This window comes from Atractosteus spatula, chromosome 7 (genome assembly GCF_055471065.1).
Source record: "Atractosteus spatula isolate fAtrSpa1 chromosome 7, fAtrSpa1.hap1, whole genome shotgun sequence".
NCBI lineage: Eukaryota > Metazoa > Chordata > Actinopteri > Semionotiformes > Lepisosteidae > Atractosteus > Atractosteus spatula.
Genome location: NC_142712.1, coordinates 40,199,598 through 40,225,134, shown reverse-complemented (window position 1 = coordinate 40,225,134; position 25,537 = coordinate 40,199,598). Strand labels below are relative to the sequence as shown.

Below are 25,537 nucleotides of genomic sequence, written 5' to 3'. Positions count from 1 at the left end.
GTCAGTCGCTTTTTTCCTCAGGTACAGTTGGCATCAGAGAACGGATGAGACTTAGAAACTGCAAGGCCGATAGCATCCAGACTCTGTGGACAGACCCGTTTACACAAAGACCAGCGTGTGCTGATGGGAAGGGAAAGACCTGAGTAGAATAGGGAGAGAGTAAAGGTGCCGCAGGAATGGATGCTTGTGTGTTCTGGCTCTGCGTGGGCTGGCGGCGGGCCGTGCTGACCTGCAGGAAAGCGGGGGTGAGGGAGGCGGTGGGCAGCGAGGGGCTGGCCAGGCTCGCGGGACTGAAGTCGCCGCTGGTCACCACCAGAATGGGCGTCAGCTCCAGGCCCTTGGGCTTCTTGGCCTTGCCGCTGTGACTGCTGCCCCCACTGCTGCTGAGGCCCGGGGACCTTTCCGCCTCCCACTCCGGGCCGCTGGCCTCCTGGGACGAAGGAGCTGGCTGCACCTGAAGGACAGCGACACGGAGAAGAGCGGGATGAATCCCAGAGGAGCAAGTCCTCCGACATGAGTCCTGCCATAAACTGAGCGGTCACTGAAGCTGGCACAAAGTGATAGAGACCGTTGTTGCTGCTGGACGCAAAAGCACGCTTCTCAAACATGGCAGACATACAGGCGTTACTATTAAGGTGACAAATGTGCACAGATGGGATAGCAGGAGGCTGAAATGTCAACAGCACCTGAAACAACATCAAACCGGGCCAGCAACCCATGGAAACAACCATAGCACATGAGATCTGCCCTACACAGCCACAGGCAGAGATGCTGTCTGCAGCTGGATACTGTAAACAAATTAATCCCACAGTACTATCAGTGGACTTAATCCCATGCTATTGGCATGCAGCACAGACTCGTGACAGATATAGAAACCACTGGAGTGAAAGAACAGCCACAAAGCACAATTCAAAAAGCATGCATATTTCACATCTAGGAACAGCTCTGTGGACAATGTTTGATCTTATACCCCCATTTACATTTACTGATCAGACATGTGCTCAAAATAAAAGGGGATAGCGTTTTGTGGATCATTATGGAAACATACACAATGCGAAATTGCCACAGAACCATTCCGGCTGCTGATAACTGAGTACTTCAACACTAGTGCAGCCACTAGCTCTATCCACCTGTTGGTCCAGAGGCAACAACACTGAGAAGAGTGCAAGTTACAAATACCAAGAGCACAGAAGCAGTTACCTGCAGTGGCACTTCAGAGGGCTGTGAGGAGATGGACTCGATGTCACTGTCAATCACCAGGTCCTGGATGGAGTCAGGAGCATTGGCAGGGGAGGGGGAACGGGAGGGGAGAGAGGGAGAAAAGGCAGAGACTGGGGGCGTGTCTGTACAGGCAGTGGGGGCGTGTGCCACTGTGGGTGGAGCCTCCTCATGAGAAGGAGGTGGACCAGAGTGAAGAGGAGGAGGGAGAGGCGGGGCCTCCCTAATAACCTCACTGTTTTTAGAGGTCAGGGCCTGCAGTGGGTGTGGCTTGCCAGGGGGAGTGGCCTGTTGATTGGCATCCAGGGACCCTGCTGGAGTCTTCCAAGAAGGCGTGGTCCCAAACTTGATGACAGACTGCGGCTGCTCCTGGCTGGCCTTCTTCTCGGCCAGTTTCTCCCCTGGGTTCTCCACCCTGATGGACTTGAAGAGCTGGGTGCCAGCCTGCAGAGACGTCAACGTGAACGAGGTGTAGAGGCCGGAGTGGATGTAGTCGTTGCGGCTGGATGGCTTGTTAGAGCTTTGGGTCTTCTCCCCTGCGGCCCGGTTCTCCTTGTCTCTGGGGACAGCACTCTTCTCTAAGGGCGGCAGGGAGCCTGCACTGCCCCCCTCGACTGTGCCCTCTGCCCTGCCCGTTGAACTGACATCCCCACTCAGGATGTCTGGGTAGGACACAAAGCGGTACACAAACTTCTGCCCGTTCACCTTCTTAATAATGTTCTGCAACCAAAAACAAAAGAAAAACACCCATTTCAATCCAGAAATCCTTCTTCCCGGAAAAGAGAAAAAAAAAAGGCAAAAAAAACAAGTCACTCAATTTTACAGTGATCGGGCATCTTCGACAAAGCAGGAAACACTAAAAGAGCGCCACAGACACACGACGGGTAGGATAGACAGAGCAGAGACATGGGATTCATCTACAGTCTTGGTGGTGCTTCTTTCCATGCAGTGGGGAAAGGAATGGGGCTCCACTGCACCTTGTCGTAGTAGTAGCGCAGTGCGCGGCTCAGCTTGTCGTAGTTCATGCTGGGCTTGTTCTTGCGGACGCCCCACAGCCGGGCCACCTCCTCGGCCTGCAGCAGCTTAAACTCCCCGTCCCGGGAGGTCCAGCAGATCAGGTGCTCGTTGCTGGGGTCCAGGAGCAGCTGCAGCAGGAACTGCCACAGGGTCACTGCGCTGTCCATCGCTGCAGAGGGACAGGGGGGGGGGGCAGATTGCAAGTCACATCTCAAACTGTCCAGCCGCTTTGCAGATGAAAGCAATTTCAAAGATCTAAGATGGAAATTAAGTGACCTAGACCTCAGTGAGCACAAAAACGTATTTTGTTAACAGTTTGCTCGTTGCCTAGAATGTAGACGTCAGTTTCATTAACCAATTACAAACAAAGAGAGACCACAAGGATAAAGAATGAACCCAGTATCCAAGTCAGGGGGAAAAGAAAGAATAAATCACAGACACCGGGAACGTACTCAGCCTTTATAGTTTCAGTAAATGAACAGCAGCATGACTTACAACAGGCATGGCCAATTTGGTCCTTCAGAGACCAAATCCAACAGGTTTTACGAGTCACCCTTCATCGTAAATTTATGAAGACCTATAGAAGATATATGCTCTTGATTAATTTAGTAACCTGTTTGTTCGGTTAAGCCAAGACAGCTCAGCTCTAAAGACTGGGAAGACAGCGAGGAATTCAGGGTTTCTTTCCAAATGTCCATAAAGTCACTTGGCTTAAAACAAACGTTCTGCTTAAGTAGCACACTGTCTTCTGAAACTGACTCCTTAAAGCTGCTAGACTGTGGCTCTGAAGTAACAGGACTAGCCACCCCCTGACTTGTCAAAACAGTTGACCTTCTCACTTCAAAAGCTGCTGAAAAAAAAATATTACACAATACAAAGATTTATTTTTTTACACTGGAACTGACCGGGGTGTCTGTGAACAGGAAATGCCCCTAGCCACCACGTCTCACTGCAGCGCAGTGTGTGGCCAGGTATAAATAGCATCTGTTATCGAGAGAGAGATGGAGGTAGACGTCCCTGTGTGTGCTCAAATAAAGACAGCATTGCCCACAGACTGCAGAGGCTGAAACAGAGACAGGGCTGCAAGAGTTTTCTCTTCCCTAAATATACTGAACAGTACGTTACAGTAAATACTAAAGGCTGTAAGCTTCCAAGTTAAAAAATAGCCCTGTGCACAACTACATGTAGCATGCTCTCTCTGAAACCTTTAGGCTAGAGCCTAGTATAACGTCGGCAAGCTGAACTGACAGCCAGAGGCCAAAACACCTGTGCTCTCAAGGCTGTGGTGTTGCAACAAGTTAGTTACCAGTGGAAAAAAAAAAAGATCAGGCTCCCACTCTCAGCAGTCTGATCAGTTGCAAATGTCTGTAGAAGCCAACACTGGGCAATGGATCAGTCAAATTTAACTTATTTTCAATCAGCATAGCCTCGCCCTCCTTCCTATTTTTCACTTTGCACAAGAGCTTGCAGCTTGCAAAATCTGAAGTTGTTCAAGCTGCCATACAGTACTATGGCCTTCTCATAATACCCCCTGCCATATCACATCGGGCCAAAGGTTAAAAAACAAAATACCTGCTGTTCACTGTGCTTTACCACACAGGCTTTTGCAAGAAAGACGGACATCTTTTTTTAAACTCCTGACAAGTTACAACATGAACGCTTGTCTTCAGACTTGTAGCATACACCTCCGGTAAATGGTACTGAATTCCAGCTGAAACACGTGTTCACTGTAAATACCACCTATCAGCGTGTTTATGAAGTGCAGGCTTGCTCCAGCTGTGGCTTGAAGCCCTGTTCTGTTGTAGTTACCTTAGAACACTATTCAAGTCCATTCTGGTTAACACGTCTGTCAGTCATGAGACACCAGCACCTGGTATGTCAATTAAAAGCCATTTGCTCAATATCTTAAAAAAGCCAATACAGTAGGTATACACTAGGTCTCTCCACAGAAATGGAAGACCATTAAACCTGTAAGTGCTGAAATTGAGGAAAAGGCCCAATCATTGATCATGGACCAATCAATCCAGAGACTTTCAGATCCCTATGGAACTTTGCCACACCCCCTCGCCTCTCCACTCCCAGCAGAGGCTGGGAATGTCCATGTTTCCCCTGGTAGTAGATCACAGGGGACAGAAAGTGTGCATTTCAATCACTCTGACCCACAGCCAGGCATCAATTCCAATGGATTGAGGGAAAAAAGCACAGCCTTCACTAATAAAAATGTCTGAGTCGATGAACAAAGGTGTGAGAACCCACAAAATAAAATAATCGGGTTTCATTAAAACAAAATAGCCCTAAGGTAACACTGATACAGTGAATCGTTGTTAGAGAACATGTTAGAAGAACATGACAAGCATACGAGTTTCTGTAGCAGAGGGCAGAAGGCAGCAAGATGTTTGCTCTCTTGAAACTTTTTCTTTCAGACTTTGCTCCTATTCAATAGTCATTTGATCCTCAGCCTTCAATTAGATGAGTCTAATTGCAAAACAAAGAAATTATACCCTTCAGTATCAATAGACTATAACAGCCACAGGTTTGTCGTGCTTGGATCAGCTGCTGTGGAACACTAACATAAGGTCTCAACGTCCAGCTTGTTCAGTTTTCTGACATCACAGACAATATCACAGCGATGCACCAGCTCAGAACGGAGATATGGGTGTGGAAGGAGAGAAAGAGGAGAGGTGGGAGTTGGGTATAAATTTTAAGGTCCAAAGCTCCTTCTTTATCTCTGGTTTTTGGTTTCATCCGCACCAATTCAAAAGTTTTAACCATCAGTACAATCAGAGAGTCTCATTTGTACTTGCTCTAGTGGAAGTAGAAATGAGAGCAGCATGACTGTGCCCTAGGCTAATGGGAATGTCATATTCAGAACTGTTAAGGGAACTTCATCTGTTTCAGCTTGGAACAGAGAACACAACATGGGGACTTGATTCCACTGTACAGAATCCCAGAGAGATTTTATCCATACTGGCAACAATACAAGTGGGGTAACAAGTGGAAACTAAGCTGTGGATCGCTCAGAACAGAAAATAGCCATCATGTCCTTACACCATGAACTGTGGGAGCCTGGGATGCAGCATCTTTTAAGAAACACCTTGATGAAATTTCGGGATCATCAAGATGCCGAAAGCCAAACACAACCTCACCAATTTAAAGCAAAGGATGTAGTCACTCAGCATTGTTAAAAACTGCACTGCACTTCATTCAGCTGTCTTTGGAAAAATGTCTGCACCAGTATGAAATAATAGAGGATACAGAATTCCATGAAACAGACATCAGGTTATACTAATGCTTAGATATCATGTTCAATGTAAATAATCACTCCAGGCCACATCAGTTTTGTATCCAAGGCAAAGCTTTTTAGATTATAATTATGCACAAGCAGGACAGATGTGAATCTCCCCCAATTCATCAGGAAGGTAAATATGACAATGGGATGACATCTTGAGATGTCTGAAGGCATGTCAGTTCAAAACTGTTTCTTCACTATCTTAAAAACCCAACAGGTGTGCTGTACATTCAAACTCTCTGCAGACGTGGAAGTCCAATAAACCTCATCCTGCTGAAATCTTAATATCAAAATAAAATTCCAAACTAAAGGATAAAATGGTAGATTCCAGAATAAATGAATTCTGGTGACAAAACAGCAATAAATATATTTTTATACTGAGGACACTTAAGGTACAGTATGGCCCTTTCCAAGATCAGACACTGGAATAAGATGCCTTAAGACATGCATTTTAAGTTTTGCAAATCAGAATTCTGATAAACCATAGGTTTTCTGGACACCATTCACCGGAGCGATGAAACCCAAAACAGAACCTGTTTTTTTATTTTCACGAAGTCTTTAAAATAAGTTTTGAATCTCCTACAAAATGTAGATAATAGCCTAGAACTCGTTTTTGCTTAAGCATTTATGGACAGAAGCTAAAAAGCTGTAAACTATATACAGAAATTACTTCACACTCGGAGATGACAACAACAGGCAGAATTGTAGAACGTCTGTTCTTTATCTTTATTGTTCTTTCTCGGTCATTCTTCCACACAACACGGAATAAAAGCGAGTCTTGACTTACCTTCTCAACAGCAGGACTTTAACCCGAAAGCGATGCTACGGACAGACCTCGCGAAACAAGGGGAGCATCTCTTCATTAGGAGTAGCCGGAGTCTGTGAAAGCCGGAGGTACAGAAAATGATTCAAAAAAGTTACGTAATCGACAGCAAACAACTGTACATATAGAAAAAGAAGGCGGCAACAACTTACACGAACACTTTTTGCATCTGATTCACATGGATGCTGCTTAATATTTTCGAAAAAAAATATTAGAAAGAGCCATCACAATTTCCAGGACCCGTACGTGTACTTTTTGACTGTTCAAAGGCCATTTTTTCCCTCTCTCTCTCTCACTCTCACTCTGTGTTGTCTGTAAGCATCTTAAATTATTAAGCCAAATCTGCCCTCACTCACCCTACGACCAGCTGGGATGCCGTTTGAGTAAAAATCCACAAATTTATCTGACATGAAGCCACGCTGACACCAGTGGGATGGATAAATAAAGCACAAATCAAAATACTGGATTTCAGAAGAAACACAAGAAACCATCAGGCAAAACGCACAACTATGTTAAGGCTGCTAATTAGTAAGTAAGCCAAAAACAATATTTATTTCAAAATGTTTGACAGTTGTCAAATCCCTATTATTATTATTATTATTCGTGGTGGTGCTAAGAGTTGCACCAAATATATATACGAATTAATATTCATGCAATGTTAGAGCACAGTTGTGCTTTATTATTTGTTCAAGCATTAAGACAAATATTTAGTAAAACTAACAGTTCAAAAACAAACACATAAGACCTCCTGCGACCATGTGACCCCCTTTTGATACCAGACGTACTTGAAAGTGGACAAGGTCCTACTTTTACTTACACTTCTGGCTCTGCTGAACTTCTAAACAGATAAGGGGCAACCTCTGCCCCTGTACCAGCCTGGCGTGGCAGGAGCACCATAAAGACTTTCTCAAGAGCGCCTTAAAACTGGAACCCCACCCGCTAGAAATGACACTTTTAAGTTGTTTTTGTTGACGATGTTTTCTGTGAGTGCCTGCAAGTTTGCAGCGCACGACTTGTATAGTTGTTTGCTGCCACGGTCCTACGTTTTTTCCCCCTTCCTCCTTGCAAACGTAATAAAAACACAACATTACCAGACGGCGGGAGAGGGGGAGACTCGCCTATAACAGATCCTTGCTCAAGCTGGACACATCGCAAATCGCAAGAGAAGTGCAAAAATGAAGCAGCCGAGTTCCAAAGACGCACACGAAATCAGAAAGCTGAGCCTATGGAACGCGCCTCAAATAAAATCCAAAGTAAAAAAAAAGGTAGATCTGTCTTTAAGAACAGGAAATTAAAGCCAGTCTGAGATCACTTCCTTTTTTCTCTGCAATTCGTTCATGCACGCTTCTAGGTTATAAAACTGTATTGATTCCGCTACATCGCTGCAACTACCCAGACGGCCGCCTCTTACACATGGCTCTTCGTAGTCTGCGAAGTTGCGGGCGTTAATGTCAAGAGGCACAACCATTGACAGGTTACCGCCATTTCAGATTGAAGATCATTGAATTTAAAAAAAAAATCTAACAACCAGTAAACAGCACAGCGACTGAGTGGGTCTCTACAGCACGCGTGCGTGGGAGGACCGCCGCATGAAAAATATGCATTTAGGAACAATCATCGCGTTAGACCACCGTCAAAGTAAAAAATCGTAGACATTTCCTGGTGTCTGGCACAAAGCATTTGTTTGAATGTTTTATAAACCACAATGAATCCGGTGATCGATTTTCTTTTTACCTTTCCCTCCTCTTCCTCTGCACTTCAATATTACAATCTTCCTGGTTTATATTTTTGTTCACTTAATTTTCCAAAGGTTCCATTTCCGCCTCGAAAGATGCCGACAGCGCCATTTTTCCTCCGGGTCCTAAACGTGGGCGTATTAATATTTACTCACTGATATGTTTTACACATTAACTCGTTTTGTACTGTGTTGTTTTGATGTTTGACCCCCTCCATGTTGTTTTGATATAATTAAAATCGGATTTAGATATAATTCACGAGCTGTCAAGCAATGTCATTCGATCAAGCAACAGTTCTGACTTGTTGACTTGAACGCTGTGCATCTACAGTACATTTCCACCCGCCCTATGCCTCTTAAAGAGTATTTATCCCGTTCTTAATGAATCAAGAGAAGTGTTACCGATTAAGCTACAATGACAGTGTGGGTTTGTGTGTGCGAATGTAGACACCACAGCCAGCTACAGGTTGCCATTTTAAGGTACAGTACTGAATACTTTTAAAAAAAGATTAGATCTTTCTCTAGATGGCGCTGTTTATCTAACTTCCAGACTTTGGTGTTTGTTCGACAATATTAAAATAAAAGAGGCTCCATCTGAAGAACTCAGTTTAGGAAACGACGCTCAATTTAATGCCGAACTAAAGTCTGTAGATGTTTTAATAGCACTATCCATAATGCAATGTTAAAGGCAGAACAGGTCTGTAGACGTCCTGTCAGAGGTGAACGCTACCTTGAATTTAAATTAAACAATACAGCTGTAGGAAATCCGTTGGAATTTGTAAATAAAAATCATTCTGTCTAGTATTGACTCAGTTTTTGTGATAATTCTTATTTTATACTTCCACTTGAAGAGAAAATATATCATTTTATTTTCAAAATGACATATTCTTCATTTTATTTGGCTTTATTCTGTTTTAAATTGAGAAATGTAAATTGCGTATTTGACGCACGATTAATTCTAACGGCTTCTTATTGTTAAAATTAGGTTATCCCTCTCCCTGGGTGAATAAAAAGACATTTTTTTTCCAAAGCTTGTACTTGTATATAAACCATCTCAGCACACAACGGAGAAAGTCTTGTTGACATCTTGAATGTTTTATTGGTAATTCATGATCCATTTCCCTAAATATTTCACCCAATTTAAAATTTCATCAGGGATACCGTGCTTACATCTGCAAATTCGCTAAATACAGAGCTGAATGTCATTAACATTAGCTAATTCCTCCCCTTTATAACTTTAAACTTAGCCTACATGCAAAATATCCAATCAGGCAGTCAAAATTACCCCCTAACCCACCTATTAACCAATATTTCCAACTATACAAAGCCTTTACAGACACTTGCTTACAGATTACATCTGTGGCTCAACCTTTCAATAAAACCCCCCTTTTGATTTTTGCTTCCTATACGGCTGATGTGTGGAATGCTCTGTGGCCTCAAATATTTTTGCCTGTTTACTCCTGAATCCTTGACACCTTATCGGGGGTGTCCTGAAAGGAGTTATTAATAGAGGAGTCAGGCCGGGTAGAATTACTGTATGACCAGTTTGGTAGCCTCTCTGTATGACGGGGGAGAGATTTTCCTCCAAACAACTTTAGCAGAGCCTTGCCTTTTCCTGGACTTGCTGTATCTTGGGTGTGTGGAGATAACTGCCTTTGGATCTTCCTGTAAAATGAGATTCTTGCAGGTTTTACAGTTTTTTTTTAAATCACTATGTCTCCAATGAAAAACTAATCTAAAGCATTAGCCACGTCCTCAGATGAACCAAATCAGAAGACTCTGCCTCCCTTCTCTGTTGGGAATGTCTGCCTCCAGAGCCGGATGGCAGGTTTCCAGAGTTTAGAAATGTCTGGGAAATGGAGTCACCATCAGGCCCTGGCTCTGGTTACATGAAGCACCTAAACATGATCAAACCAGACATCCACTAGACTAGAAGTCAAATTTCTGGTCATATTCCAAGATATCCACAATATTTTCCGACCCACAGCACATTAAAAGTTTTGACATTCAATACCTAAGCTAAGCGAAAAATGGTGTCCTGTACTGTCAACTGCAAAACCATCACTGCGTTGAAGTCATGCACAACAGCTCATTAGAACAGTGAAAAAAGGGTGAGGTGTGTTTGAGCTTTGTTTCAAGCTTACATGAGAAAAAATGACTTTTTAATAAACACATCTACAGTATATTGAGGTGTACATGAATAAATTAATACTTGGTTTAACTACTGAACTACATCAGATTTCAGAATGGTGGTCAGCAATCTAGTGATTAGCATGCAATTACTGATTAGCATGGAGCAGTATACTATCAGAGATTTTGAAGAATTTCTCATCTTATCTATCCATTTTCTAGCTGCTTTTTCCATTCAGGGTCATGTGGGAGTCAGAGGCTATACCACCAAGCAGACGACACAAGGCAGGGTACATCCTGGAAAGAACACCAGTCCATTGCAGGGCAGACACAGACACGCTAGAGCCAATTCTCTCATTTTATGTCTTGGTTATTGAATCTCTGCAACTGGTAGTTCGATCATAAAGCTTTATGAGTCAAAGGTCTTGTTTACTTTTTAGTATGTTTTATGTTTTTATTTCATCCAGAGTTTGCAGCTCTCCCAGAAAGGATCGTTGCAATGGTCTTCTCATAAATGGATTTATCATATCATAAAACTACTGTGTAGATCTTTGGGTAATGTCCAGTGAAGCAATGTTCTCCAAAACAATGAATTCTAGTTTCCTTTTAAAGATCAACACTTGAGGAAGGATAACCTGATGAATTAGTTTTGTGCATGATAAAAATCATTTTTGAACAGCGTTCAACTTGATACAGTACTGTGACTTCCATGTGGTAAACTGAATTAATCAATGTGGGCACACACACAGATTCAGGCAGTATTTACCTGTAAAGTAATCTGGTTTTGGACAGTGGCAGGAATCCTTTCTGTCCAGAGGAACCCTAAGCAGACACAAAGAGAAGATGCACGCTCCACACAATGCTCCTGTGTCCATAATCGAACTCTGGACCTAAGAGGTATAAGGCTGCAGCATTAAGTGCTACCCTCACGTATATCAAGCTTCATTACAAATTGAATGAATGTACAGTATTTATGGTTCCAGACAGCACTGACACAAGGAGTTACAGTTATATTGGATATTCAGCTCCTCGTATCAGGAAAACAAGTTAAAAAACATTTCAGAAGTGGTTGCTTTAACTTGCTTTTTTGCAACATAATGTTGTTTTGAGGGGAAAAAAAAATGTCCCATCCACATTGTGGTCAGCCCACTGCTTTTTCTCACATCCCACTTTTCTGGAGTTCAGCTGAGCCCAGGTGAAGCTCCATTCGCTCATGACCCAAAAAAGAAACCCAAAGCTGCTCGGCAACCACAAATCCCAGAAGCACGCTGAGACTCTCAGCACTGGTTTTCCATGCCAGAAACCAGTGTTCTCTGACGGACAGGTTAGGTGTCAGTGGAACAAGGTGCTGGCAGGCGGACTGAAGTCTCAATACAATCCGAGCGCCAGAAAATGTGTACAAAGGACAGGTCCCTTGAGGGTTTTAAAAATGACTATGCAGGTACCAGAGAGCACTCAGACGCTTACTCAAAACAAGTTGGTTTAAAAGGAGAGCTAGGCTGTCTCTCTGACCACAGCAGGCTGAACATCAGCATTCTCCACAACACCAGGCAAGTGAGGAGTGTGCTTGCTGAATGATGTGATCTGATGACCCTGATGTCATATGCAGCCCACCCCTCCCTTCCTGGAAAAAGCCAGGATCACAGAGGAATCCATTAAGAGAAAAAAACTGCAAACTGAGCAAGAGTGTCCTGGGAATGATATATAGCCCAAATGGCTGACAATATCTTTTTAGGGGTGATAAACACCAAACATCTAACTTGCTATGAGAACAGCTTATTCGGTGCTGCCTGCAAACCTCTGGCATTTGCTAATCATCATTAAGATCACACTACAATAATAGAGTCAGGCTGTGTTCTTGCCAGAAACTCTCCATCAGATTTCACTGAAAGCAGCTTATCATAATCATATCAGCCTAGTTTTTCTCTGGAGCTGATGTCCCCTGGTAAAGAAAAACTCAAATGTGGGTCGTATATAAGTGGTACTACAGCTGAAGAGACAGCAGCTGTCAGGGGGATTTTTGCTAGCGTCAGTCCCATTCTCTCTGCTAGAGGAAGACAGCAGGAGAAAAGTGGTAGAGGTGCTGCTCTTCCAAGCATCCAAAACCAAGACTTGGATTAAACCAAAACTGTGACTGACCTGTCAATCATTCACCTACCCATTCTGTCCAATTCAGGGTCGCGGGAGGACCTATCCCAGCAACCAGCGGGTGCAAGGCAGGAAACACAGACACGCACACTGGCCAATTTTCCCAGAAGCCAATTAACCAACCAGCATGCCTTTGAACTCTAGGAGGAAATTGCAGCACCCAGAGAAAGCACAGGGAGAGCATTCAAACTCCATGCAGATAGCACTCCAGGAATTGAACCCAAGTGAGTCAGCATTGCTAACTACTGTGCTACTGTGCCACCCACCTGTCAATCATGAACTCTGAATACCACTGCCAAACAAAAAGTCATTACAAATGCTAGTTTTGCAGTCAACAACCCAATTACCTTTCTATTAGGAATACATGCTTTTTACACGTATAACGTTTTACAAACATTACCTGCGTTTGTGTACTTTCACTACGTAGTGTGACTTAAATAAAAATCAATGGGTTTTAAAAAAAAAAGTGTTGAATGAACAATATTACTCTACTACCTCTGGTCTCAGGTCCACCAGTGCTTTCATAGGATAAGCATCTCTAACTTCCTTTGTCTACAGGAGTGCATCAGACCTGGATCCATGATGCAATCTGGCACATCACTTCTTCAAAGGCAATTATTTTCAGATTTCTAAATCACCAAAGCAGAGCTCCAGAGAGCAAGACAGCAACTCAAAATGCGGAACTGAAACCAGCGCCGTAGAAGTGATCAATTAGCAAGAATATTGAAAACCTCCTGAAAACAAGAAAATAGGTTGCTTAGGAATTATTGGGATTAAACCACAAGAAATCCTGACACCCAGCTCTTAGTGTCTCCCACCATCAAGACAGATGAATCAGGAGCCAAAGAACACCACGGGCTCAGGTTTCAATGCTTTATTTCTATTCTTTTCTTTAGTCAGCATGAAAACACTTAGGAAAATAGTGTTTTTCTCCGTAAATCAAAATCAAAACACCAGAGGTTGTGCTTGGCCTAGCTGAGGCCGTGACTGGGCTTTAGCAAGATAAATGGTCATCCTGAGGCAAAAAGCCTTCGAAAAGGCTGCTCCCAGAAGGATTAAGTCCAGGCCGGGACCACGTGAATCGCCCACTGAGAAACGGCGATCGGAAAGGCTTGTTAGGTGCTGCAACGTCAGCAGATATTCCCGGTGTTCCATTTTGATTTGGTTGATGTTGCTGGATCCGTCCGTCCTTCAGAGTTTTTACTGTCCGTGGGCTGTTCCTCATTTTCCCATTCCTAGTCCATGAAAACTGAAGCGGAGCCAGGCGTGCCAAGAGCCATCAGTCCGAGGCTGCGAAGGTAAGATCTCGCTTGCAGTGCCAAGAGCACATTTTCCAATCAGGTCAGGGCTTGCTGATGCTGTGTAAAGTGAAAAGGATCCAATAGTTTTGCTTCTATACTACCAAAGCAAAAGACCCAAAAGGTCAGTAAATGTACATACATTCATGTCACATTAATTGCCATTTGGTCCAAAACTTATATGATAGACTATTTGGACTGTTGATTTCCATTCTGTTGTTTTGGGTGACCTCAACAGTGCTGTTACACTACTGCATGAGCACTAGAGACACTGTTCTATAAACTCAGATTCCAAATGGTTTTACAGAGCATGAAAACCCAAGTATCTGATCTTTAGAGCTTTCTGCACAAACAGGAAGAATCTATAAATGCTGAACATCTCTTTGCTGTTGAGAATACAACTGCAATACTGTGCATGTATTTAAAGTAAAGCATCAATTGGGAACTAATAAGCAAATTGCAGATTCTTTGTTTAGTTCTAAAGGGTGTTTTTTCCATTTTGGGACAAGATTTTCTTTTTCTTTCATTTGGATTTTGAGTTGAGTGCTTAAGGACAATCTCGGGAGTCTTTGCAACCATTTGCATCTGAAATGGTTCTTCTACTGTACAGATCCAGCAACAAAAACTACGCTCTCATCTGTAGCCCAGTTGTCTGTGCAGGGGCTAAAATGCAACCTTATTCTGCTCACAGGATGTGGCTTTGTTTGCTCTGTTATAGCTCTTTAAAAGGGCACAAACTGGAAACTGACCAAAGGAAGGTGAATTTTTCTACAATGAGAAAAAGTCCATCAGGTCTCACTAATTTCTTAATTTACATAAAATAAACTGAAAGGCAGATGAATATGATCCAAGATCTTGGCACAGAGTCGGAAACCTTATATTAGGACGGTCCTAATATATGTATTACATATGTATGTCCTCTGGATTTGTTTGGAATTTGTAGCCATTTCACTCACTGAGATGAGTGATTCAAAACATCATGCAGTACCATCAGTGTTCGTGAAGGAGCAGAGTATTGAAAATGAAGAAATCTTTTCCTTAAATACACACCCCCTCAAGACAAAAAGGGGGTTCGCCTGGAATATCTCCAAATGAGACAGAACAGGAGGCTGAGTTAAACTATGATCAAGTGCTGGGCCGTCTCCTGCTGATGGCGTCTGTGCAATTCCCACGAACCACTGGGAGGCGGTGCCCTTCATCAGCAGTTCGCCGGGAGGAGGCGCCTGGCCCTCTGGCTGCGGTGGACCTTGGTGTGCTTGGACAGGTGGTCACTCCGGGCAAACTTCTTGTCGCACATGGGACACTGGTATGGCTTCACCCCGGAGTGGGAGCGCCGGTGCCGGGACAGTTCGTCTGAGCGGGAGAACCTGCGCGGGAGAAATTCAAAGTGCTGAAGTTTCGGACACGGCCCAGCCTCCCCTCGGGCCCCGACACTGACACCACAATTCATTTATTCTGAGAAACCTTGTCTGTTCTGGGAGATTTAATATGTTAATATGTTAAAGAATGTTGAAAGAACTGTTTTTAGCATGGACTGGGTATATATAGTGCTGTTACCTGTGCATTCTCCAGTCTGATACAATAATCTTATAGCCAACATAACATCTCCATCGAGGCTACATACTGCATGATTCTGTAATGACTAAAATAGTCTCTTGATATTCTTTAAATGTTAAAGTTTAAGCAATGTTTTCACAAGACAGCAGGTACATAAGCATTAGGTATGATAACCCATACTATAAGCTCTAAGCGATTCTGAATGTGTCCTTCAAGGTCCGGTCCTGGGTCCTCTACCGTTTTCTCTCTGCACTTGATTCTCTTGGTCCACGCATCCTGTCCCTTTGCTTTTTGTATCTTTTTCATACTGCTCCTACTCCTACTGATGTTCATGTATAAAATAAGCACTATTATACATAGCTACAGTACCCCCAACTCTGCAGTTAGCTTCATTTTGCTCCCATTTCTCTGCCTCTCTCAGAGCTGGCTCCTCCTGGAAGAACCACCATAATCTTAGACTCAACCTCTCGAAGCCTGACTCCTTTTTTTCCCTTGCTCTCCCTCTGGTGGAGCTCTCTAGCTCTTTACCTCTTGGTTCCACCTCTCCATCCTCCTCTGTTCTTCTGACAAGAACCTCTGTGTCACTTTTGTCCCCTCCCTCTCCTGCTCCCAACACACTCCTCTTCTGTCTTGTTCTCTAGCAACACTCACAGAATCATCGCTTTCCTTACCAACTCCCAGGTGAATACAAGGAAAACACAAGAGGCACTGGGAGTCCGAGACACACAGCAGAAGCAGGCAAACTCCACACAGAGGCACCCCAGTTCAGAATTGAACTCAGGACTCGAGAACTATGAGACAACAGCACTAAATGCCACACTCCTTAGTTATTAATTAATAGCTCCTACTCGTTGTCAACAAGGTATACCATCCAAATAATGTTTTAATTTTTATATTATTTTATTAGTGGCACTTATGCAGTTCAGCCAGCCCATGCTAGCTTCAATATAATTACTTATATTCTAGTACCGTCCAATTGTAGAGGCATCTCCATAAACATAAATAATAATGGAATATGTAGCCTGTATATAAGTTCTTGAGGAACTAATTCAAACTATGCATACCCAATCAGTGGCTCTCCACTGTCCTTTAAAAGCAGTGTTGTTTCATTTGAGGGATCTGAAGATCTACTGGGTTTTACTATTTCATAAATTAGCAGGAACACCTAAATCTGCACACGAGCGACATCTCTTGCTGAAGGCATGTCTACGCTGCAAGGGAGTAAGAATGAGACAAGAACATTTTTATTCATTTCCTCTCTACAGCGGTCTTCCGTTTCTTGCATTTTACTTCCTTCATGCTCTGTGTTCACTGAGTTTTATTCTCTTACTGTAGAAAAAATTGAACAATACTAATATCTCTTTACAGGTCCTGTCTTTCCAGCCTTTCCTGTTAGGGATTTTTCACTGAAACATACCATCACCTAGTAATATCAATCATGACTGCAAATCACCTAGGGATGACATGTTGGCTAGGGCTACTCCCTCACAGCACATGTCCTGTGTGTGATTCTGGCCTGAAAAATGTTCTATGTGGAGTATGCATGTTCCTACTAAGTAGGGGTTTTACAGGTTCTCCAGGTTTCTCTCACAGACTGGGTAAATGGCATCTCTAAATTGTCCCCCACATGCACATGGAGGTAAGTGTGCGAGATCACCAGGATGTATCTATTCTTTCATCCATTTCTGCAGGCTCCCTGTGGCAGTGTATTGGGTTAAACAAACAGTTACTGACAGTGGACAGATGAAAAGAAGAGTTGATTTTTTTAAAGCAGTTATTAAGAATGACAAACCTAAACAAGGTCCTATTGTTAGCAACTCAGTGACCAATCAGGTGTCTCTGCGAGTGTGAAATGCGTATTAATCTCCAGAGAGACTGCAGCAGGCTCATATATCAAATGAGCACTGTTATACATAGCTACCCCCAAGTCTGTAATTAGCTTTAGAAAAAGCGTCAGCTTAACATGTAATCATTACTAGAATACTAGAGAAGGGGTTCATACCGGTTTGTACAGACGTGGTGCAGAGCAAAGGGGGTTAAACGAAACTATATGGTATAAACCTATGACTTTCCCTAGCAAGAACGAAGGGGTACTGAGAGTCCCAGACAGACAGCAGAAGCAGGCATTCCTAGGTGTCAAGACATTAGCTGGTGAAGTTCAGGGGTCAGGTTAGTGTAGCCGAGAGATAACCAAATACCTCTTCCCCTTCTCCTCCTTAAGAAGTACGGGCTTCTTAGGAATTCAGGTCAACAAGCAATGCAGTATAAAAGACACAAAGTCTGGAGTCTCTAGTAACTGTGTAGCCTGTGTAAAACCTTCACGTTTGGAGTAGTAATCTCTCCAAGTGAGGCTTGGAGGCGGAAAGCTGGTTAAGCTGCGTCTACAATCGCCCCAGTGAGTACAGCTGAACGTCTGCCATATCCCCGTGTCCCCCAGAGCTATCTTCTCCACTGTGGCACTCTCTCAGCCCGTGGGCGCGGCCGAGACCCACTCACCTCCAGCCGCAGTCCGGCCAGCTGCACATGTAGGGCTTCTCCCCGGTGTGTCTCCTGTAGTGGGCCTTCAGGTGGCTGCTCTTGGTGTACATCTTCTCACAGCCCGGGTGCGTGCACTTGTGAACCCGCAGCACCTCTGACGGCGCCTTGGCCGCGCGGGCGGGGATGGCTTTCAGAAGGCTGGCGGCCGTGCCCACGGCCCTCACTGCAATCGGCAAGGGGGCGATCTTCACGTACTTTTGGTCCTTGATGCTGCCCCCGCTCGCCACGGGCACCAGTGCGGCAGAAGCCGCCTGGGGCAGGAGGGCGAAGTTCTGGGCCCCCTGGACGCTCAGCACCAGGTGAGCCACCCGGAGCCCCGCGGGATCAGTCTGTGAGGCCCGGGGCTCAGCTGACGGGAGGGTCAGTTGTAAAGGCTGAAGCTGAAGCAACACGGGCGCACTCACAATCACGGGGGTGGGGGCACTGTCCGGACCAGGGCTGGACGCCGAGGGAGCAGCTACAGCCGAAGCTGCTGAAGCCCTCTGCGGTCGGCCGCCTGGCGTGTCCCCCGACGGGGCAGCTGCTGCCGGGTCACTTGTCTCCATGTCTCCTTCTTTGACCAGATCCATCTTCTCCTTCAGAAACTCCTCTATCTCCTCCAGAGTGGGAGAGAAGTCGCTGGGAAGCGTGGAGCAGAAATCGGGCATCTTGCCTTGCAGACCAGGGGAGGATGCCCCTTCCTCGCTCACCGCCGAGGAGAGAAACACACCCAGCAAGCCGCTGTCCTGCGCTGGGCTTGAGCCCAGGCTCCCTGTGTCCTGGGACTCAGAGCTGGAGCATGATGCCAAACTGGCCTCCTCGCTGACATCGCACTCCGCCTCCTCACAGGCAGAGGGCGCCACTGTGCTGCCCTTGAGAGGCAAACCATAACTAGTAGACAGCAACTCTGTTGCAGAAGCCCTTGGCGTGTCAGAACCGACGGTCAACACCTGTCTTTCACTTACTGAGACCATTTGTTGCAGCAGATCAGTAGGAGAAAAGCTGCAGAGACCGGGGCCGGGTCAAAGGTCAATGCCACCAGATTGCAGGAGCCTAGCAGAATCCACACTTGACCATCAGCCTGAGGGAAAGGTAGCACAACAGGCAAAATGAATAAGTGGATTTCCATAAGATGTTTCAAAATATATCCAGCTATCCCAACAAGCAACGGGCACAAGGCAGGATACACCCTGGACGGGACACCAGTCCATTGCAGGGCAGACACACACTCACACCAGGACCAGTTTTCCCAGCAGAACATGCAAACACCATGCAGATAGTACCCCAGTACCCACACCCTGGACAGGAGGCTGTTCCATCGCAGGGTGGACACAGACATAAACACACAGTTTTCCCCAGACAGCTTAATTCACTTTATGGTTAAATAGTGGGGCCTAATAAGTAGGCTTTCCTATTCTAACCATTTGGAAAAAGCTCTGGCCTGTTCTATCCAGCTAAGATTGTGAGGGGTAACTTCTTGAACTAAATTGCGATCACTTCATCGTAACGATAAATGGTGTGGTTGCTAACAATGACCACGACAAGGCAAACGGAAATGAAAGCACATGTATATTTACATAACAGTGTGGAGGGGAAAAACAGCAAGTAAGAACCCCAGACTCCCTCAAACTGTCAGCGTTTCGCGGAGAGCAGCGCAGCTGTTTCCTACAGCACACGTGTTGACACAACAAGCACTCGGCTGCGTCTGGCTTCGACCGGCACCGGGTACAACGGCTGAAGTCTTTACAATGGAATCAAAAACTAATATCGGGTTTTAGCAAAACGACTATTCACTCCTCCCGAATGACGGGATGACGAATGGTTCCGCAGACACGACCCTTCATTTCATTCCAGCTGGGAGCTGAAATTACGTTTCTTACCGAAATAAAACACAACGCGAAATAACACAACAGGCTTCTGAAAAACCATAACCACATCACTTTAATTGATCCTTCGCTCTAGGTGAAATAAACATTTTCCGGGCTACGCGGGAAAAAAAAAGGATAAATCTAGCTCATACCTCACCCTTTTAACTCCCCTTGAATAGGACCATGGCCTTGTCACAGCCGCATTAGTACATTCACAAGACCCAAAAAAGTATATTTAACACAAGAACTGGCAAACTGGTCCAAGTCTTTTAAATTACGTGGCTGGCTGACGAAGTTATGCATGCAGTCGTCGCCTGCTTTTTCCATTTTTTTTAATGGAAAAGTTTTAAAAACTTTTAAAAAACTGTATGTGCAATTCAGCGAGTAAGTCAATTTCACCGAGTAATGGAAATTATTTGATGCAAAATACCAGAATGGTAAGGACGTACAATCCTGTTGCAGTATTAGTTTTATTAAAGGAGCTTATTGGTTTTCCAGTCTTACAGTACTTTTCTGTGTTGGTATTAACAAACCGCTTGCTCATGAAAACAAGTGGGGTGGGGAAAGCGATGGTTGTTTCCGAAATCTAAATGAAAATACAGTATTAAAGCGCGGCGGGTGCACAGCACAGTCTTCTGATCACGAAGGGCTCGTGACAGTGAATCGCACCACATGCTCCACGGAAACAAACGACAACAACTACAGCACCTCGCCTTCGCCTTCTGTGGCTGATGCAACAACTCAGGAAGATGAAAACAGAGTCGCTCCAAGATACAGAGCTCCTGCAGTTTTTATTAATTGAGTCTGAGTAATATCTGCGCACTCCATCGTGTTTACCTGGCTAGAATATATATTCGTGCGTTAAGGAATTTCCTGGAGGTGTTGACGCCATATGTGAAATGGAGAGGCAAGGCATCTGTTTCAGGGAGAAGTCACTCATTGCATTTAAAAGGTACATGAAAGATTAAACTTTCGGGGAAAAACGTTCCTGCGCTTCGGGGACGGTTTGAATCCTCAGATCGAAAAGCAGAAGAGAGTGACGAAGAAGGCGCACAAGAGGGTCGTTTCACTAACTCCAGGGGAGTGCGGTGTGCAAAACCACGGGGCGGGTAGCTGTCCGATAACTTGGGCGAGACAAAAGACGAACCCATGACTTGACATCTGCAGAAGTGTGTTAAAACAGCCTCAGCCCAAAGTATACGTGGAGTTTAATTTTCGCAAGCTGTTGCAGTGCGTGTAGACTTAAAAATAAAACCGTACACGTAACTTACACTTTGGGCATTAGCACGGATATTGTGTACACAGAAATACAGAAACTACTTCGAATTCATAAAGTTAACTGAGCACTTTTAAAAAAGTTTAAAAAAAACAGCGTTACCTTTAACACGGTACCACGAGACATCCATATTTCCTGTAATTTCACAATTAATGTTTCATCCGAGTACTTCGCAAATTCCGTCAGTCAAAACGATAAAAATGTTATTAAAATGCAATTATCGTCCCACGCGAGCTCGAGCCAGTCCCCTGCTACAGTTCCATGTTGGCATTCTATCCCACTGCAGGGGCCCGTCACATGACTGCACCCGGGGGCTCGGATCCCATTCCGCCACTCCCATTGGCTGGGATGCGGGGAGGCTCGCCTCGATCTTGTGACTCTCATTGGCTGCCGCTGCTAAAGAGCCCCAGCTAGGGCTTTGAGTGGCGTCATCGCATTGTTGTACTTCTCTTCCTCTCCCCCCTCCCACCTCTCCGAGCACACGTGGTGCTCGAAGTTTTCTGTCTCAGTGGGGGAGCAATCGGATATCTCGTCTGGCACACGACGAGATCGAGCCACATTGCTCGCATTGACAAGACCAAAACAATGCGTTCATCACCGAGTGCGACAGATCCCCCGCGGGACTGAAAGACATTTTCACTTTAATAACTGTATCCGAATGGGAGTGAACACTGTTTCACAATCGCAATGGCTTCTGTGGGTTTCCTTAAACACCTGTTTTACCTGTCCAACGACCGTCACCCCGAGCACAAGAAAATATGGCGAAACTAAGAAAGGCAGGCTCCTGCGTTGTTCCTGTCTTTGCTCATTATCCTCCTGTCCTTGCAGTAACCGTGACTGGTTCTGTGTATTTCCTGTAGGAAGTGGTTCTGCAGCGCTGGTCCTTCTGTGTTGCTTTTACATAATGACAATAACTGAACCATGGTGGCTTAGTGAGTCAAGGTGAAGGTGATTTCAAGCCACTCACTGCTACCCTGCAGTGCTCTGCAAAAAACAGCTAGGCCAAAGGAAATTAAGACTTCTTTTTATTGAAGTATTGAGGTGTTAAAATGCTCAAAAGGCATAGACTTAAGGAAGTATGAATTAAGCGCAATGTGTCTCCTGCCCAGGATGAGCCACATTGCTCGAGTGACCCACCTTCTGATTCTCTCCAGTCCTCACCAGAAATGCAGGCAAGAAACGTGTGTTTGGACCCCTATTGTCTGATCTCAGTCAGGTGGCCGAGGGACAAGGTGCCCCCCTGGTGTACACAGCTGTGTGTGTTTACACACTGAAGAAAGAAGTCCCACAAAACAACACAGACAACTGTGTCAAAGGACCGGCTGAGGTCACATTTGCATGCTTTTTATTTTGAGCTGATTTGTTTAGTGAAAAAAAGAATACATCCAGGCCCAGCACCTCTCCTATTCATATCTCTCACTACTATTCAAAAGTGCTAAAGACTCCTGATTGATGAGGTAACAGCACCTGTCAGTTGGTTTTTCCTTCTTTATTTCTAGCACCTGTAGAACTGCTGCATTATTGATGACATACTTCTAGCAGTGCAGAATGAATTCATAGTTCCTTTCTAATGATGTCCTAAACTATGGGGTCCTGTACCAACACCGATGAGCAGTTAACTGACCACATACATCTGGGACGTCAGGGCAGAATCTTGCAATCATCAATCACAGTCTATCCCAGACAGCAACTAGAGTAAGGCAAGCTACACCCTGGACAGAACACCATCACAGGGCTGACACACTCACACCAGGCCAAGTTTCCCAGAAAGCAATTAACCTTCCCGCATGTCTTTGGACTGTACAAGGAAACTGGAGCACCTACACAAATACTGTGCACAGATAGCACCCCAGAGATTGAACCCAGGGCTCCAGTGCCATGAGGCAGCAATGTTAACCACTGAGCCACTGTTCTGTCCTGCTTGCAGTCATGGTTCATTTAATTCCACAGACTCTGTGTTTAGCTATGGCTGTACAAGCTATTAGACTGAAGAAGGACTTTATTCAGTGTTTATCATACATATACATCATCCATAACTTCAGTGTAAGAATATGGAAAATGTGCACCATGACATGAAGCGAAATCCTTCATCAATGCAATGTTTTGTGAAAGATTGAAGAACGAAATGACATTACCAAGCTGGAAATGTAACCCAGGGCTCTGTCTAAACATACAAAGTGTGCAAACATGTCAACTGCACTGCAGATTCAATCTGCTTAGTGTTAAAATGCTAGTTTCTAGGCAGTAAATACAGGATCTTTGATAAAACGAAATGCAAACATCCTACTTTACCCAGTAAATCAATGACACACTTTGTCATTTCTTGGAAGTTTTTTTTTTATAGAAGCTCGCATCTGTTAGTGTCACATTTCAGGAACTAGTCCTACCCATAACCAGCTTCTAGCAGTCATTCCTGGTTAGTATCGCATCACATGAGGTGTGTCAAATGGAAAATCAGGTCATTGTGAATCAACGCTTAAATAAGAGGCTTGTCAGAAATTCACCATTTAAATGTTGATAGCAGCACAGATGTTGGTGTTCTGTCTCATTCTTTGGTCCTTGGTTCAATTCCAGCTTGGAGCAATCCTCTTTGTGGGGTTTGTATGATTCCCTAGTTGTTTCGTACTGCCTTTCAGAACCATTTTGTCTGGTTTTGTCTCCAAGCTGCATCTGACCATTACCCATGAATTAGTGTGTTTCTGAGAATACTTAGTTACTTCCTTTATTAACTTCATTGGGATTTGCTCTGCAGGCAGATAAAAATACATACACTATACATAATACATTTAACATAACATGAATCCATAACAAATAAAAAACTTAAAAGCCTAAGATTAAAAACAAATCAGAATGTCTCAATAATATTCATAACCCAAAATAAATAAATAATAGATGTTTTTTAAATGTAGAAAAGAAATACTTCTATATAAAATTGGTTATTAAATGTTTTAACCTGGACTACTAACACACAAAATTAACACCTAAACTTTCTGTGATGATAACCTTTAACAAATTTTTGTTTTGTACTTCTACAAAAAAGAGACATCCAGTGCTTTTTGTGCAGTCAAAGTCAAGATTAGGCACCAATCCATTCAAGATTTGCTGCAAATAGTATCTGTTGGGCATTTTGTTGTGAACTAAGCAAACCAATGTAGGTGAAATGTGTCCGCTTTCTAAGGAAATCTTTTGCCAATGTTATTAGTGCTTCATTGACTTCAGTTGTAGGCCATTCTTTAATTATTTAATGCAATACTGTAGCTGTTGTGCTATATCATGTGTCAGTATGCCCAAGGACTTTCACACCAGGATGTCATACAGCCCTCCCTGCCAAATCAAACATTGCACAAAAGCATTAAGCAGATTTTAAAGTATAAAGCTGTCCAGTGCTGAACAGGCTGTACAAACACTCTTCACAACTGAAACCTGCCTGGCATTTACAGTGCTCTGTGTCCCACTGCCATGAATGTAAACCACTGTGTAAAAGGGAGAAATGAGTCAGGGCTTACACAGTCTGTCAGTCAAGTGCAGAGGACTGAACAGAGAAATGTTGGCCATTGTCAGAGGACAGATCTCTCAGATGCCCTTGGGTCAGGAGACAGGCCTCCAGCGGTAACGAGACTGGAAAATCAGGAAAATGGCATTGCATGAATTCCAGCCCATCATGCACTGAGCTGCCGTCCTGTGGTGAAACTCTCTGGAAGAGCCTTATTGACCTTCACCAGGGTCAGAGGTCAGAGAGTGGAATTCCGCTGGAGGCACCACAGCCACCTTGTCAGAACAGGTATGTGATGAAACCTGGCTGAAGCTCCGCCAGCCACAGCCATTTTCTTTCTGGATCTCTGTGATGCAAAACAGGCCTGACCACTGTTCAAGGTACCCAATAGACACACAGGCTGGTCCCAAAGAGTGAAGTTTATAGTTGCAGTGCCTTTACTCGAAACATTTAGCAGAGCCAGCAGCAGCACTAGACAGGCTAGGTTTCAGGCAAACGCATCGACCACTCTTTTTGTCAAGCAACCAAACACAAAAGGTTTCTCAATTTGTACTGAGGGGAAAATTTTTGCTGCCCAAATGACATTCACAGTTATTTACTGGTCTGTTCACTGGCTTAAATCCCCTCAGTGATTTCAACAATGTCCTTCTTGTTTGCCCTAGGGTGTAGCACAGACAGACACTGAGGTCAGAAGCCCGTCTGTGGCCATCAAAGTGAAATACCAGCAGTGTCATTGGGTAACTGCTTGAAGTGGGAAGAGAGCACTCCTGACAGCAGTATATTCTTTTGCAAAGACAATGAAACATTTGCTATTTGATTGTAGATTGTGGCTACTAATCTTTTGTCTGAACTACTGAAGTATCTGAAAGCGAGCCCGATATCTTCAATGGTTGAAGGATGTTGTGAGTAGGAGGTGGGGGACACAGTATTGGAGGTGGAGGTTCCCTGTATGTCTCTTACTGCTGATTAACTCATGACACTACAGCACAGACCACACCCCATCTCTTCTGCTAGGGGTAATCAATAAAAAGGATCATCTGCTTTTGATTCTGTGCCTGGTTGTCAACGATGCGGATTGAAGCTTCACACACAAATTAGTTACACACTGGTGCCAGACCACAAGATTTCCGGCTGGGTCTTCAATCATCAAAATAATTACATTTTTTGC

At 44.3% G+C, this 25,537-nt stretch overlaps 2 protein-coding genes across 5 annotated transcripts in view; both read right to left on the bottom strand.

Annotated features, from left to right (window-relative positions):
• elk4 (ETS transcription factor ELK4) overlaps nucleotides 1-21,031 on the bottom strand; it is a 31,951-nt gene extending 10,920 nt beyond the window's left edge. The window contains exons 1-5 of one of the 4 annotated variants that reach the window (XM_088921714.1): nucleotides 20,979-21,031; nucleotides 6,312-6,403; nucleotides 2,196-2,404; nucleotides 1,201-1,938; nucleotides 230-454 (exon numbers count right to left, since the gene is read on the bottom strand). In XM_088921714.1, coding sequence (XP_088777840.1) covers nucleotides 230-454; nucleotides 1,201-1,938; nucleotides 2,196-2,402 — 1,170 coding nt within the window. In that variant the 5' untranslated portion in view covers nucleotides 2,403-2,404; nucleotides 6,312-6,403; nucleotides 20,979-21,031. Of the gene's footprint in view, nucleotides 1-229; nucleotides 455-1,200; nucleotides 1,939-2,195; nucleotides 2,405-6,311; nucleotides 6,404-6,499; nucleotides 6,581-7,438; nucleotides 7,585-8,081; nucleotides 8,228-20,978 lie in introns of those variants that run through there. The other 3 variants (XM_088921713.1, XM_088921715.1, XM_088921717.1) reach the window with 3 other exon arrangements.
• LOC148830981 (Krueppel-like factor 15) lies at nucleotides 13,222-21,160 on the bottom strand. Its single transcript, XM_088921718.1, has 3 exons — nucleotides 20,979-21,160; nucleotides 17,712-18,813; nucleotides 13,222-15,025 (listed from the first exon to the last, which is right to left on the bottom strand). The coding sequence occupies exons 2-3, from the start codon at nucleotides 18,704-18,706 to the stop codon at nucleotides 14,857-14,859; spliced, it is 1,164 nt and encodes a 387-aa protein (XP_088777844.1). The 5' UTR covers nucleotides 18,707-18,813; nucleotides 20,979-21,160; the 3' UTR covers nucleotides 13,222-14,856.
• Between the last annotated feature and the right edge of the window lie 4,377 nt (nucleotides 21,161-25,537).